The sequence below is a fragment of the Anopheles arabiensis genome, chromosome 3 (genome assembly GCF_016920715.1).
Source record: "Anopheles arabiensis isolate DONGOLA chromosome 3, AaraD3, whole genome shotgun sequence".
Classification (NCBI taxonomy): domain Eukaryota; kingdom Metazoa; phylum Arthropoda; class Insecta; order Diptera; family Culicidae; genus Anopheles; species Anopheles arabiensis.
The window spans coordinates 86761028-86776597 of record NC_053518.1 but is presented as its reverse complement, the minus strand read 5'-3'; the positions used below and the strand labels follow the sequence as shown (position 1 = coordinate 86776597).

At 44.3% G+C, this 15570-nt stretch overlaps 4 protein-coding genes across 5 annotated transcripts; 2 read left to right on the top strand and 2 right to left on the bottom strand.

Annotated features, from left to right (window-relative positions):
- Positions 1-55: 55 nt before the first annotated feature.
- On the bottom strand, positions 56-779 carry LOC120901649 (BLOC-1-related complex subunit 7). Its single transcript, XM_040309768.1, has 2 exons — positions 646-779; positions 56-581 (listed from the first exon to the last, which is right to left on the bottom strand). Exon 2 carries the CDS (start codon positions 548-550, stop codon positions 233-235), a length of 318 nt encoding a protein of 105 aa, XP_040165702.1. The 5' UTR covers positions 551-581; positions 646-779; the 3' UTR covers positions 56-232.
- Positions 780-1514: 735 nt separating this feature from the next.
- LOC120904379 lies at positions 1515-3504 on the bottom strand. 2 transcript variants are annotated; one of them, XM_040314304.1, is made up of 3 exons: positions 3249-3504; positions 2504-3182; positions 2346-2409 (listed from the first exon to the last, which is right to left on the bottom strand). In XM_040314304.1, the coding sequence occupies exons 1-3, from the start codon at positions 3294-3296 to the stop codon at positions 2399-2401; spliced, it is 738 nt and encodes a 245-aa protein (XP_040170238.1). In that variant the 5' UTR covers positions 3297-3504; the 3' UTR covers positions 2346-2398. The 2 variants fall into 2 exon arrangements, with proteins under 2 accessions (XP_040170236.1, XP_040170238.1); XM_040314302.1 differs by having other exon boundaries at positions 1515-3182; positions 3249-3502.
- Positions 3505-3977: 473 nt separating this feature from the next.
- LOC120904141 lies at positions 3978-6172 on the top strand. The gene is made up of 2 exons (XM_040313936.1): positions 3978-4324; positions 4389-6172. Exons 1-2 carry the CDS (start codon positions 4250-4252, stop codon positions 5895-5897), a joined length of 1584 nt encoding a protein of 527 aa, XP_040169870.1. The 5' UTR covers positions 3978-4249; the 3' UTR covers positions 5898-6172.
- A 4077-nt stretch (positions 6173-10249) lies between these two features.
- On the top strand, positions 10250-12290 carry LOC120904145. Its single transcript, XM_040313938.1, has 2 exons — positions 10250-10442; positions 10507-12290. The coding sequence occupies exons 1-2, from the start codon at positions 10368-10370 to the stop codon at positions 12013-12015; spliced, it is 1584 nt and encodes a 527-aa protein (XP_040169872.1). The 5' UTR covers positions 10250-10367; the 3' UTR covers positions 12016-12290.
- Positions 12291-15570: the final 3280 nt, after the last annotated feature.

Genomic DNA, 15570 nt, shown 5'->3' with positions numbered 1-15570 from the left:
GGATGTTTGGTTTTTTTTAAATATTATTCAACATTAATTATTCCGGAATGCACGCTCTAGAATGAACTTAACTAAACGTTTAATAAATAAAGCTAAAATGTATGACAGTTGCTGGGCACAGTTATCTCATTAACAGCTCCTTTGAAAGCCAAACAAGCTATCTGACGACTATGACTTTAGCGCAAACGCCCCTTTTTCTTATCCCCCTGCATCACCCAACCACGCAGATTTATCACCTTTCCATGGCCTTCACCTGCTCCTCGACGTACTCCAGCTTCTCGGCCGCCTGCTCGATCGCTTCGTACTGGTAGTTCAGATGCTGGAATATGATCTCCATCTTCTTCAGATTCTGTATGCTGTTGTCGACCGTGCTCTCATGGTAGGCAAAGTTCTTGGCCGCCTGCATCAGTATTTCGTTCGATTTCGAGCCACGCACGATCTGCCGTGCGACGGACGAGGCATTGTTCACGTTCACGGCCACCCGTTCCGCCAGCCGCCGTTTCGAGTCGCTGAACAGATTCTTCGCGCTGCTGCTCGATGCGGATGCCATGGCTGCCGTGGGATGATCCGGTTTGCGGTAGCTACAATGGCAAGCGAATGCGTTTTTTACCTGCACTGGAATGGGTATTTTAATTAAAAACTTACCGTCCCAAAAGAATGGAGCAAAATTTGCCGTGCGAGTGGACGCTGCTCGGAAGGGCAAATCTGATTTGTTTATGTTGTTGCTGCTTTTTCCCATTTGACAGCTTGCAAAGAGTGGTCAGCAGCAAGGTGGATTTAAAAATATCAGGTGGTGGACTCTAGTGCATTTTGACAATTCGTCACTTGACGTAAGGTCCCCAGGATTCAAACTTTGTTTACATTTATTAAATTTGTTCATTAAATTTATCTACCCAATTTTTTCGATTAAATATTCTTTAAAAATATATTTTGGACTTTGCAAGTTCTTATTAAACATTAAAACATGGATTAAAGTGTGTTATTTTGTTTTATTCCGTGAATTTATTCCATAATTCATTGTGTTTTCGACATTTTTGGAGATAAAAATTAAGAAAACCATTATTTTTTCAATTTCCACATTGATTCCTTATTATCGACGAGCCGCATGGACAATTTACGCGAGATTAGAACTCTTACTCACATGATTTTAAATTTCGTACATAAACAAATCATCAAATCTTTTGTTAATATATCTAATTTTTTCGATAAAACCAATAGACACACAAAAATACACATAATAACAAAGAAATCTGTTCTATTTGCTAAGCTTTGTGTGCGGAAACCAATGGTTAACGGTTCAAAAATGACGTAAAGTCCCTCAACTATGGCGACCCCCCAAAGGCCCTTTAGCTGGAAATCACGAGATTCGACTTACGCGGAAATTCGAGATACGCGGTATTTTGCGGCCGTTTTCGGTCCCCATTAACCGTGTATCTCGGGGACCGCCTGTATTTGTTTTTTTTTTTTAATTATTATTATTGTTAGCTAATATTATAAGATTCTCATATGCATACTTCTAGTTAAAATATTGTCTTTATTGCATTTACTGTTATCAAACCAAAAATCCCCGTTTTACAACTACATTCTATATATTCTAGAAGTTCAGCACTTAAGTTGCTAAGCGTGTGTTGAAACATGTTAAACAAGCAAACCATGATTTGGGTTCGTAATACAAATAAATAATGGTATATGGTGGTACCATAATAAATATGGTATAAACCATATCTAATGGTCAAGGCAACATTGCAAATCTAATGAAAAAAGCCAGCATTACATCCAAAGCGTTGCTTCATCTCTTTGTTAACCTTATTGATCCAAGGAACTTCGATTCTATCTACTTTCGGGACTCGTTTTGCAACATCGGCCGGAGATACCGAAATACATTTTGGAAATATGTCGCATACAACGAGTCGGGTGAGCCGTGGTATCGGTACCATTTCTTTGAGACAGTCCAAACGTAACACATTGTGCAGTACAAGCGTTTCCAGTGCAGGGAGTTTACTGAGCGCTGCGAATATTTCTCGATAGCGCTCGTGATTTATATTAATATCAAACTTGATCCATAACAAGCGTAACCGCCGCATGTGTCCAGCGAAAAGATCACATGCTGGAACCACCTGCGAGACGTTGAGTTTAATCATGAGCGACTCAATCGATTCAACTTTCGCTAACGATGGCCAGTCAATGTTAACATTGCCTAGCAGAAGCGTTTTGAGGTGAGGCAAGCGAACGCCAGCGAACGATAGACCGCTAATGTAGCTCTCAATTGACAACTGTCGTAAGTTGGTTAGGTTCGAGATGTAGCGGAACGAATCCGGATTGGAAATGTACATTGACGTGAACGACAGGTTCTCCAAATGGACGCACGATTCGCAGATGGCCTTCAGCACCTTATCTGTTACCAGGCAACTGTGAAAAAGACGTAATTTTTTAAGCTGGGTCAACTGTTGACAAAATACGCTCTTATAGGTTTCTGTTTTTTGTAAATAATGGTCCAACGCACGGTACAAAAGGTGTGTCGCCATGAACAGCTCCTTCAGATGTTTCAGCTTCCAGTACGGTTCTGCGTCACCATGTAGTGCATACTGTTCGCCTATCATGTACCACACGTCTACATTCGCCAACACTTTCAGGCACTGCATATTGGGACAATTGATCCTGCCGGGCCAAACGCAGTTCAGCACCAGCTTGTGCAGTGAACGATTCACAATGTACAGTTGGCTGAACGTGGATTGATTATCTCTTTGTTTGTAGCTGATGGCTAGCTCCTGCAGACTGTCTAGCATTGACACCGCATCCGACAGCTGTACGGCCAACTTCTCCGGTACGGCCGGCAAATCAAGCTTCAGCACGGTCAGTTGCTGCATCAACCGTACTGCGAAAAGCTTGTCGAGCACAGCTTGCATATGCTCGATACTATCAGCCGTTGGCTGATACTGCACATCGAGATGAACACGCCGGTAACAACGTTTGGTCCTATTCAGCAATTTGGTTGCCGCCTCCACCTTATCAGCAATTTCAATCAACGGCGGGAGGAATACATAGCTGTTTCGTTCCTCACGGATTCGCAGCACAAACCGACAGGCACTGTAGTCGGCAAACATTTGCTCCAACCGATGGCATGTTAGTGAAACTGCCTTCAGCGACTTGAGCTCAAGATAATCAAAAATGGAAAAAATGAGCTGGAACGAGCAATGAAGTCATGAAACTATGCAGGATGTGGGGTTTGAATGTTGAGTATTATTTACCTCCGATGGCAGCTTGTCGAAGGGAGATCCAGCATCGGGTAGATCCATTTCACATTCACCTGTAGCGCTGCTTTCAGTTGGCGTCAATGCACGATTCGTCGGCCGGGCGTTTGTACGAATGATTCCGTTGCAAACATCGAGCTGTCAAAGTGCTTGTTTACCACAGCATGTTCGTCTTTTCTTTTTGGACGAACTTCAGCTGTGTTTACACGACGGTGCACGTGCGCGCGAAATGAAAAGTTCCATGCAAATTTTTACTATATACAGGCGGTCCCCGAGATACACGGTACCCCTTATACGCGGATTCGGAGATACGCGGTTTTCTAAATTTGACAGTTCTTTGAGCAAATTGTACTGATTTGACACATCAATTGTATATTGCCAAATAATTTCCGTTTCGATTGAATGTTAAAAACTATTTCAAAAAATTTAAAACTGTTATATTCAGTCAGAATCATATCAAATAATTCATAAAGTGACTAAAACCGCCCCCTACTTGCAAAATTACTCGAATATTAGTGATATTTTAGTTGGAAATCACGAGATTCGACTTACGCGGAAATCCGAGATACGCGGTATTTTGCGGCCGTTTTCGGTCCCCATAAACCGTGTATCTCGGGGACCGCCTGTAGTTTATGGACCTTGATCGTAAGTTTCATAAAGCGTTTGTATATTTGTGGCCTTAAATTCACCGAAAACAAGCGAGAATCTTCTCTCTATGTTTATTTGCACGATTATTCAAAATCGGGTCAAATTGCTTGGGTAGTGTTTGTTGCATGGGAACGACACACCTGCCCGTTTGAATTCAAGAATCCAAATAGCTGCTATACCCAATTCAACATTTGGCATCTGACAGCTGGATGTCTTGGAACTTATCAATGCGCTGTTTGTGTGTTTGTTATGGAGATTTTGAACCTACATCGTCCCGATCGGCGTATCGGAAATCGGCATATGAAAAGAAGATCACCGCGCAACATACTCATAGGTAATCAAAACCAAGCATGAGCCGTCCGCGAAGAAAATGCGCGAGGTATTCGTCCCCGCCCAAATTGCACATCAATGAGCTGCCACAAGAGGTAAGCAAAGGTCAGACTTTCCACTCAAATCACGATGATTTTACTCCTCCATTCCACTTTCCAGATAATGTACACCATTTTTGACTATCTCTGCATCTACTCGCTAAGAGAGGTTTCACTTACCTGCCGCCGCTGGGAGCGCCTGGTTTCCGAATACGGCGCTACACGATTTACCCTGCGCATTGGCCGTGTGCGGTCAGATGGCAATATGAGTTATGCCGATTTGAGGGCCCGTGAGGAGGCACACTTAACAGAAGCAGCCAAAATGCTCGATTGGACCAAGCGCCGCTACAGCAAGGTCAATATTGATCTGCTGGGAGAACCGTTTGTAACGCGTCAAATGAATCTCGTGCTCAGCAAGCTACTAGTGCCGTCCTGGCTCCAGCAATTGGTCGTACTAAGGGTCGGATTGGGGAAAGATTTGCAGACGTTCGCCGTAAAGATATCGAAGGCGGTGGTAAAGATGGGATGCCTGCAGGAGCTACACTTGGTTCATCCAGCTAATGGCTTAATTCGTTCGCATTCATTTAAAGAGCTGAAGGTTGTTAATCGTTCACTGCACAAGCTGGTGCTGCATGTAAGTCTACCTGAGGTCATCGACTGTCCCAATCTTCGCGTGCTGGATATTGTTTCTTCACTGGATGTGGAGACCATCGTTGGTAAGCAGTACATAGAGCACGGAGGCGAAGAACCGTACTGGAAGCTAAAACAGTTGGAGGAGCTCATGATTTGGCATGCTGCTGCTGATGATGATGATGATAGGATGATGTTTTCATCACGTCCTCACGAGCAAGCTATTAGTATCGGTTCTATCGAAAAGATCGAATTTTACCGGCATTTGAAGCAGCTTAAGAAACTGTACTACCACGCTAGCATCGCATCGAGTGAGGTGCTGCAGGCCATCTGTGAATCATGCGTTCAGCTGAAGGATCTGCATTTGCTGTACTTGGCTAGTATCGGGCCGAATCCGTTGCGCCACCTATCGAACCTGATCATGCTGCAACAGTTGAGCATATGCTGCAGTGCCGATATTCTATCGTTCACAGGCGTTCGCTTGCCCCGGCTGGAGAGGCTTCTGTTGTACGACATGAAAATCGATTGGCCATCGTTGGCGGAGCTGTCGTCGATCAAGTGGCTAAAGATCACACCCGATCCATCGAAAGTCGATCAAATATGTGATCTTTTCGCAGGACAGCTCAGCAGTCAGCTAAACTTTTTGTGGCTCTCTATGGACTACGTGGCTGTTTACGCCTGCCTGCCCAAGCTGTCTGCTCTGAAAACGCTTGTGGTGGAAAATGTTAATCAGCAATTTTCGAAATATCTGCCTAGCTTGCCTCAGCTGACACGTTTGGTTATTTTTCCAGGATACATGTCAAAAATGACCTTGCCGGCTCGGTTTCCCAAACGGATGGTGAACTTGGAAATCATGGAGCTTGGGTTTTTTGAAATACTCGAACATGATTTTACCAAATGCATGATGGAGGGTGATTATGCACGTCTGAGCGATCACTTCCGTGAGCAGAGGTCCATATTACTCAAATATTCCTATAGACATGTAAGTTCCTTAAGGTAAAGAAAACAAAAACTTGCTTTTATTGATTTGTTTTACTTTGCCATCCTACGTCGCAACGTTCATCGCACTAACGTTGGCAATAGAAATTATTTCCGTTTTTTTCTTGTGGGAGGTGGCTACTTGTCTGTTCTGATAGATTTTGGAATCAAAACAGGTTTTATTGTGGAAGGATTAATCTATCATATAAGGTAGTACTATAAGAGTTCAGGGTAATACACATCCACTCTTGATGAACTATAGGAATGAATAAATGATTTATTATAAACTTTTTCTAATTTAAGGCTTTCTTACTTACTTACTTATCCGGCGCTACAACCGCTTTGCGGTCTTGGCCTGCCTCAAGAGTGTCCGAAACCGCTCACGGTCTCGCGCCTTCGTCTGCAAGTCCGTTATCCCAGCCTTAACAGCGGATGCCTCCACGCCATCTTGCCACCTCAGATTGGGCCTATCACGCCTCCTTTGTCCTTGTGGACGGCCTAAAAAGACTTTACGGACTGGGTCGTCCGTTTCCATGGGTACAACATGGCTAGCCCACCGGAGCCTGGCGAGCTTGATATCAACATTCCGTCCTCAACCTTGAATTAGTTAACCTCTATAGTTATTTAGAGTTTAATCAAAACATCCGTATTTTGATACTACCCACGTATCTTGACCACACGACCATTCATATATATATTTTTGCTCGGATAGTTAGAAGGCTATATCCCAAGTAGCACAAACTTGTTCAGAAACCGTTAAAAGTATGCCTAAAAGTATTACTTTTAGCTTTCCATACCGCAGTCATTCCAGGGCATAAAACACTGCGTAACTCTTTCCTGGCTTCGTCAATGTTTCGTTAAAATTTAAAATTTAGCCGGTGATTTTAATGAAAAAGATCAAAATTAACGAAAATATCTGCATTGCTCTTGCTCTTTCTACAGGCGGTCCCCGAGATACACGGTTAATGGGGACCGAAAACGGCCGCAAAAACCGCGTATCCCGAATTTCCGCGTAAGTCGATTCTTGTGATTTTCCAGCCAAAATATCACTAATTTTCGTATAATTTTGCAAGTAGTGAGTGGTTTTAGCCATTCAATTCATTATTTGATACGATTCTGAGTTAAAATAACAGCTTGGAACCTTTTGAAATAGATTTTAACATTCGATCAAAAGGGAAATTATATGGAATTTTTGTTGTATCTTTGGCTTGCTTTCAGGTACTTTATTACATACAAAATTACAGTACACATAATAAGTATAAACTCACAAGCACAATACACATTAAAATACTCGGCCGCGCGCCAGCCGTACCGTGCCCTGCCGGGAGCCCTGCTCGACCGGCTGCTCGCAACACTTGCTTGTCCGAGCGCACAACACACACTAAGCGGCCCGCGCTTAGTGTGCGTACGACAGTGTGCGTGATACACTGTCGTCCCCTGGACATTGACCAGTGGCAGCACAACTACCACGGCAAGTCCAGGGGTCGGCACGGCTGCCCACAACAATTTTACATACCCAAATAGCCAGAATTGCTTAAGCAGCTCATTTTGGCACGCTAAAGATCGCTGCTCTAATTCGCCTTTTGCAATAGTTAAACAGCATCAAAGTTCTAGGTGGGTCTTTCAAACAGCGCTTAAGCAGCTTCCTTATGCTACGGTACCGGGGATTATTTTTCTTTGTGTTTTATTTTCAAGCAAGCGTCATCGATGAAATAAACAACAGGATTTGTTTTGTTTGTGTAGTAGTAGTGGTAAGATTTGTTTATAGAGATTTTGAGTCTTGCGACTACATTCATCTCTTTGCAGGAAGATTATTGGTGTGGAGAAGAGTTGGGCAAAACGCACAAAAAAGCGGAACTGGGTCCGGACGATTCCAACAAATTTCGGACCCAGTTCCGAAGGGTAGGTTCAATCCGACAAGCCGGAACCGCCCGGAATCGTCCGGAATCGTCTGGAATCGCCGGAATCGTGCGGAGTCGTTGGAACCGTCCGGAATCGTCTGGAATCGGCCGGAATCGCCCGGAATCGCTCAGAATTGACCGGAATCGCCCAGATCGCCCGGAATCGCCCGGAATCGCACGGAATTGACTGGAACCGCCCGGAATCGCCCGGAATCGCCCGGAATCGTCCGGAATCGTCCGGAATCGTCCGGAATCGTCTGGAATCGTCGGAATGCCATTTCATTTCATGTCATTTATGCAGTGCATAACCTAATACAAATAGATACAAACAGTAACACAAGAAGCTAGCGTACATGTCGAACGATATTGAGGAACTTAGTGCGCGACATTCCTGGCTTAAATGTACGACAGACAGCATTGACATATGCGTGGCGGCCGGAACGTGAATTTGAATCGTTTGGAATCGACCGGAATCGTCCGGAATCGCCCGGAATCGGCTCTACTATTCACTACTATTGATTGACTACGATTCCGCACGATTCCGGACGATTCCGGTCGATTCCGAGCGATTCCAGCCGATTCCGGTCGATTCCGACCGTTCTGACGATTCCGGACGATTACGACGATTCCGGACGATTTCAGACGATTCCAAACGATTCGAATGACTCCGCACGATTCCAGACGACTTTAGACGATTCCGGACGAATCCGGACGATCCCAACGATTCCGAAGATTCCGGACGATTCCGACGATTCCGGACGATTCCGGCAGATTCTGGAAGATTCCGGACGATTCCGGTGGAACTAGGGATTCCTTCTCTCTGGAATCGGAATCGGAATCATACTTGCCGGAACCGGAGCGGAACCGTGGGTGCGATCCGCAGAACCCATCTCTAGTGTGGAGTTGGGTTGATTTGATTATATTTTGTTGAATAGGTCTGTGTCTTTCAGAAATTTGAGGAGGTTCTTTTGATGGAGTTTGTTATAAGATAGAGCATCATCAATGTTGTTTGAGATGTTGTATTCTATGCGTTTATGTTCGTAACCACGGCATTCAACCAAAAGGTGATTGATTGATTGGTAATGAAGACACCGCAATAACTGCATTGTGGGGGACTGCTCTTTGTTTGTGTACATGTGTATGTGTTTTTAAATCCTTAATATTCATGAATTATACAAAATGTCACACAATTTACTGTCACAATCACAATCACTTCCCTCAAAATCCCTTCTTCAAAGAACTAATCTAACTTGTGCAGCAGCAATGAGATGATTGACGGCGTCAGACTTTGACAATTTGACAAGATGGCAGCTTGTACCGATGTCATGCATTAAAAAGCTCTAAAGTTCCACCAAGTTCGGTACCCTTTCTTTACAAGCTTTCAAGTTCCATCGTGAACCCTACACATAGTGCTAATCAGCCGCAAAGTTCCAAATAGTACCATGTGCCTGTTAAAAAGCTCCATAGTTTCGCAAAGTACCGTCGATCTCTTAATCAGCCACAAAGTACGAGCTGCCCAAATAACCAAATCGACCTTAACCCACTGTAAAACCACTTCAAACCCACGTGGGTTAGTGGTGGTCGATTCAGTCGTTAACCCACCAAATTTTAGAACAATCGGAGCTGTCAGTTCTAATAAGATGTATTGACCTTGCCCGCACTTGGCCCACCTTTTCCAAACATGTTGACGAGGAAAAGATGGAGCAAGTGCGAGCTAAGGTCAATATGCTGAACATGATTTTAACACATTGATTACTTTAACTCATTCACTTACATCACAACATAACTTCGGCAATATTATAAATCTATAAACTATGCACTGGCCAGCGAAATAAAAAAGTCCATTTGCAAGTAAACAAACACACACATCCACATCTTACACAAACATGTTTCACAACAAATGAACTTAAACACACAAGTTTCATTACTTCCTTTACACAATTAAACACATTTTGGGGTGATATATGTAGAGCAAATGAATTACGCGTGCATAAAAAAACTGATTTGAACAAACATAGAAGTGGCTGCTTCTGGAGATGTGTGGTTTAACCCACCAATCTGACAGTTTTTTGGCTTTGTTCGATACAACTGGATTTTTAGTACAGGAAATTGGTGGCGTTTTCGGTATCTTGGTTATATGGGTGGTTATATGGGTATGCACAGTTATAGAAACTGCATTGGTTTGTTTAATTTTCATCAGAATATTGCATCGATATTGGATTGCGCATTCAAAAGTTATAAGCTTCCAAAGTCGCTGGCTACACGGGTAGCCCGGTTACCTGGAATATGATGTTTTTTGGTTGCCAGTGTTAGGGTTAAGCATAATCTGTAGCGCTTGCGTTGGATCCAATCGCTCGGCTAGAGTTTGTCGCTTTGGAACGACACACCTGCCCGTTTGAATTCAAGTACTGAAATAGCTGCTATACACAATCCAACACTTTGACAGCTGGATGTCTTGGAACTTATCAATGCGCTGTTTGTGTGTTTGTTATGGAGATTTTGAACCTACATCGTCCCGATCGGCGTATCGGAAATCGGCATATGAAAAGAAGATCACCGCGCAACATACTCATAGGTAATCTAAACCAAGCATGAGCCGTCCGCGAAGAAAATGCGCGAGGTATTCGTCCCCGCCCAAATTGCACATCAATGATCTGCCACAAGAGGTAAGTAAAGGTCAGACTTTCCACTCAAATCACGATGATTTTACTCCTCCATTCCACTTTCCAGATAATGTACACCATTTTTGACTATCTCTGCATCTACTCGCTAAGAGAGGTTTCACTTACCTGCCGCCGCTGGGAGCGCCTGGTTTCCGAATACGGCGCTACACGATTTACCCTGCGCATTGGCCGTGTGCGGTCAGATGGCAATATGAGTTATGCCGATTTGAGGGCCCGTGAGGAGGCACACTTAACAGAAGCAGCCAAAATGCTCGATTGGACCAAGCGCCGCTACAGCAAGGTCAATATTGATCTGCTGGGAGAACCGTTTGTAACGCGTCAAATGAATCTCGTGCTCAGCAAGCTACTAGTGCCGTCCTGGCTCCAGCAATTGGTCGTACTAAGGGTCGGATTGGGGAAAGATTTGCAGACGTTCGCCGTAAAGATATCGAAGGCGGTGGTAAAGATGGGATGCCTGCAGGAGCTACACTTGGTTCATCCAGCTAATGGCTTAATTCGTTCGCATTCATTTAAAGAGCTGAAGGTTGTTAATCGTTCACTGCACAAGCTGGTGCTGCATGTAAGTCTACCTGAGGTCATCGACTGTCCCAATCTTCGCGTGCTGGATATTGTTTCTTCACTGGATGTGGAGACCATCGTTGGTAAGCAGTACATAGAGCACGGAGGCGAAGAACCGTACTGGAAGCTAAAACAGTTGGAGGAGCTCATGATTTGGCATGCTGCTGCTGATGATGATGATGATAGGATGATGTTTTCATCACGTCCTCACGAGCAAGCTATTAGTATCGGTTCTATCGAAAAGATCGAATTTTACCGGCATTTGAAGCAGCTTAAGAAACTGTACTACCACGCTAGCATCGCATCGAGTGAGGTGCTGCAGGCCATCTGTGAATCATGCGTTCAGCTGAAGGATCTGCATTTGCTGTACTTGGCTAGTATCGGGCCGAATCCGTTGCGCCACCTATCGAACCTGATCATGCTGCAACAGTTGAGCATATGCTGCAGTGCCGATATTCTATCGTTCACAGGCGTTCGCTTGCCCCGGCTGGAGAGGCTTCTGTTGTACGACATGAAAATCGATTGGCCATCGTTGGCGGAGCTGTCGTCGATCAAGTGGCTAAAGATCACACCCGATCCATCGAAAGTCGATCAAATATGTGATCTTTTCGCAGGACAGCTCAGCAGTCAGCTAAACTTTTTGTGGCTCTCTATGGACTACGTGGCTGTTTACGCCTGCCTGCCCAAGCTGTCTGCTCTGAAAACGCTTGTGGTGGAAAATGTTAATCAGCAATTTTCGAAATATCTGCCTAGCTTGCCTCAGCTGACACGTTTGGTTATTTTTCCAGGATACATGTCAAAAATGACCTTGCCGGCTCGGTTTCCCAAACGGATGGTGAACTTGGAAATCATGGAGCTTGGGTTTTTTGAAATACTCGAACATGATTTTACCAAATGCATGATGGAGGGTGATTATGCACGTCTGAGCGATCACTTCCGTGAGCAGAGGTCCATATTACTCAAATATTCCTATAGACATGTAAGTTCCTTAAGGTAAAGAAAACAAAAACTTGCTTTTATTGATTTGTTTTACTTTGCCATCCTACGTCGCAACGTTCATCGCACTAACGTTGGCAATAGAAATTATTTCCGTTTTTTTCTTGTGGGAGGTGGCTACTTGTCTGTTCTGATAGATTTTGGAATCAAAACAGGTTTTATTGTGGAAGGATTAATCTATCATATAAGGTAGTACTATAAGAGTTCAGGGTAATACACATCCACTCTTGATGAACTATAGGAATGAATAAATGATTTATTATAAACTTTTTCTAATTTAAGGCTTTCTTACTTACTTACTTATCCGGCGCTACAACCGCTTTGCGGTCTTGGCCTGCCTCAAGAGTGTCCGAAACCGCTCACGGTCTCGCGCCTTCGTCTGCAAGTCCGTTATCCCAGCCTTAACAGCGGATGCCTCCACGCCATCTTGCCACCTCAGATTGGGCCTATCACGCCTCCTTTGTCCTTGTGGACGGCCTAAAAAGACTTTACGGACTGGGTCGTCCGTTTCCATGGGTACAACATGGCTAGCCCACCGGAGCCTGGCGAGCTTGATATCAACATTCCGTCCTCAACCTTGAATTAGTTAACCTCTATAGTTATTTAGAGTTTAATCAAAACATCCGTATTTTGATACTACCCACGTATCTTGACCACACGACCATTCATATATATATTTTTGCTCGGATAGTTAGAAGGCTATATCCCAAGTAGCACAAACTTGTTCAGAAACCGTTAAAAGTATGCCTAAAAGTATTACTTTTAGCTTTCCATACCGCAGTCATTCCAGGGCATAAAACACTGCGTAACTCTTTCCTGGCTTCGTCAATGTTTCGTTAAAATTTAAAATTTAGCCGGTGATTTTAATGAAAAAGATCAAAATTAACGAAAATATCTGCATTGCTCTTGCTCTTTCTACAGGCGGTCCCCGAGATACACGGTTAATGGGGACCGAAAACGGCCGCAAAAAACCGCGTATCCCGAATTTCCGCGTAAGTCGATTCTTGTGATTTTCCAGCCAAAATATCACTAATTTTCGTATAATTTTGCAAGTAGTGAGTGGTTTTAGCCATTCAATTCATTATTTGATACGATTCTGAGTTAAAATAACAGCTTGGAACCTTTTGAAATAGATTTTAACATTCGATCAAAAGGGAAATTATATGGAATTTTTGTTGTATCTTTGGCTTGCTTTCAGGTACTTTATTACATACAAAATTACAGTACACATAATAAGTATAAACTCACAAGCACAATACACATTAAAATACTCGGCCGCGCGCCAGCCGTACCGTGCCCTGCCGGGAGCCCTGCTCGACCGGCTGCTCGCAACACTTGCTTGTCCGAGCGCACAACACACACTAAGCGGCCCGCGCTTAGTGTGCGTACGACAGTGTGCGTGATACACTGTCGTCCCCTGGACATTGACCAGTGGCAGCACAACTACCACGGCAAGTCCAGGGGTCGGCACGGCTGCCCACAACAATTTTACATACCCAAATAGCCAGAATTGCTTAAGCAGCTCATTTTGGCACGCTAAAGATCGCTGCTCTAATTCGCCTTTTGCAATAGTTAAACAGCATCAAAGTTCTAGGTGGGTCTTTCAAACAGCGCTTAAGCAGCTTCCTTATGCTACGGTACCGGGGATTATTTTTCTTTGTGTTTTATTTTCAAGCAAGCGTCATCGATGAAATAAACAACAGGATTTGTTTTGTTTGTGTAGTAGTAGTGGTAAGATTTGTTTATAGAGATTTTGAGTCTTGCGACTACATTCATCTCTTTGCAGGAAGATTATTGGTGTGGAGAAGAGTTGGGCAAAACGCACAAAAAAGCGGAACTGGGTCCGGACGATTCCAACAAATTTCGGACCCAGTTCCGAAGGGTAGGTTCAATCCGACAAGCCGGAACCGCCCGGAATCGTCCGGAATCGTCTGGAATCGCCGGAATCGTGCGGAGTCGTTGGAACCGTCCGGAATCGTCTGGAATCGGCCGGAATCGCCCGGAATCGCTCAGAATTGACCGGAATCGCCCAGATCGCCCGGAATCGCCCGGAATCGCACGGAATTGACTGGAACCGCCCGGAATCGCCCGGAATCGCCCGGAATCGTCCGGAATCGTCCGGAATCGTCCGGAATCGTCTGGAATCGTCGGAATGCCATTTCATTTCATGTCATTTATGCAGTGCATAACCTAATACAAATAGATACAAACAGTAACACAAGAAGCTAGCGTACATGTCGAACGATATTGAGGAACTTAGTGCGCGACATTCCTGGCTTAAATGTACGACAGACAGCATTGACATATGCGTGGCGGCCGGAACGTGAATTTGAATCGTTTGGAATCGACCGGAATCGTCCGGAATCGCCCGGAATCGGCTCTACTATTCACTACTATTGATTGACTACGATTCCGCACGATTCCGGACGATTCCGGTCGATTCCGAGCGATTCCAGCCGATTCCGGTCGATTCCGACCGTTCTGACGATTCCGGACGATTACGACGATTCCGGACGATTTCAGACGATTCCAAACGATTCGAATGACTCCGCACGATTCCAGACGACTTTAGACGATTCCGGACGAATCCGGACGATCCCAACGATTCCGAAGATTCCGGACGATTCCGACGATTCCGGACGATTCCGGCAGATTCTGGAAGATTCCGGACGATTCCGGTGGAACTAGGGATTCCTTCTCTCTGGAATCGGAATCGGAATCATACTTGCCGGAACCGGAGCGGAACCGTGGGTGCGATCCGCAGAACCCATCTCTAGTGTGGAGTTGGGTTGATTTGATTATATTTTGTTGAATAGGTCTGTGTCTTTCAGAAATTTGAGGAGGTTCTTTTGATGGAGTTTGTTATAAGATAGAGCATCATCAATGTTGTTTGAGATGTTGTATTCTATGCGTTTATGTTCGTAACCACGGCATTCAACCAAAAGGTGATTGATTGATTGGTAATGAAGACACCGCAATAACTGCATTGTGGGGGACTGCTCTTTGTTTGTGTACATGTGTATGTGTTTTTAAATCCTTAATATTCATGAATTATACAAAATGTCACACAATTTACTGTCACAATCACAATCACTTCCCTCAAAATCCCTTCTTCAAAGAACTAATCTAACTTGTGCAGCAGCAATGAGATGATTGACGGCGTCAGACTTTGACAATTTGACAAGATGGCAGCTTGTACCGATGTCATGCATTAAAAAGCTCTAAAGTTCCACCAAGTTCGGTACCCTTTCTTTACAAGCTTTCAAGTTCCATCGTGAACCCTACACATAGTGCTAATCAGCCGCAAAGTTCCAAATAGTACCATGTGCCTGTTAAAAAGCTCCATAGTTTCGCAAAGTACCGTCGATCTCTTAATCAGCCACAAAGTACGAGCTGCCCAAATAACCAAATCGACCTTAACCCACTGTAAAACCACTTCAAACCCACGTGGGTTAGTGGTGGTCGATTCAGTCGTTAACCCACCAAATTTTAGAACAATCGGAGCTGTCAGTTCTAATAAGATGTATTGACCTTGCCCGCACTTGGCCCACCTTTT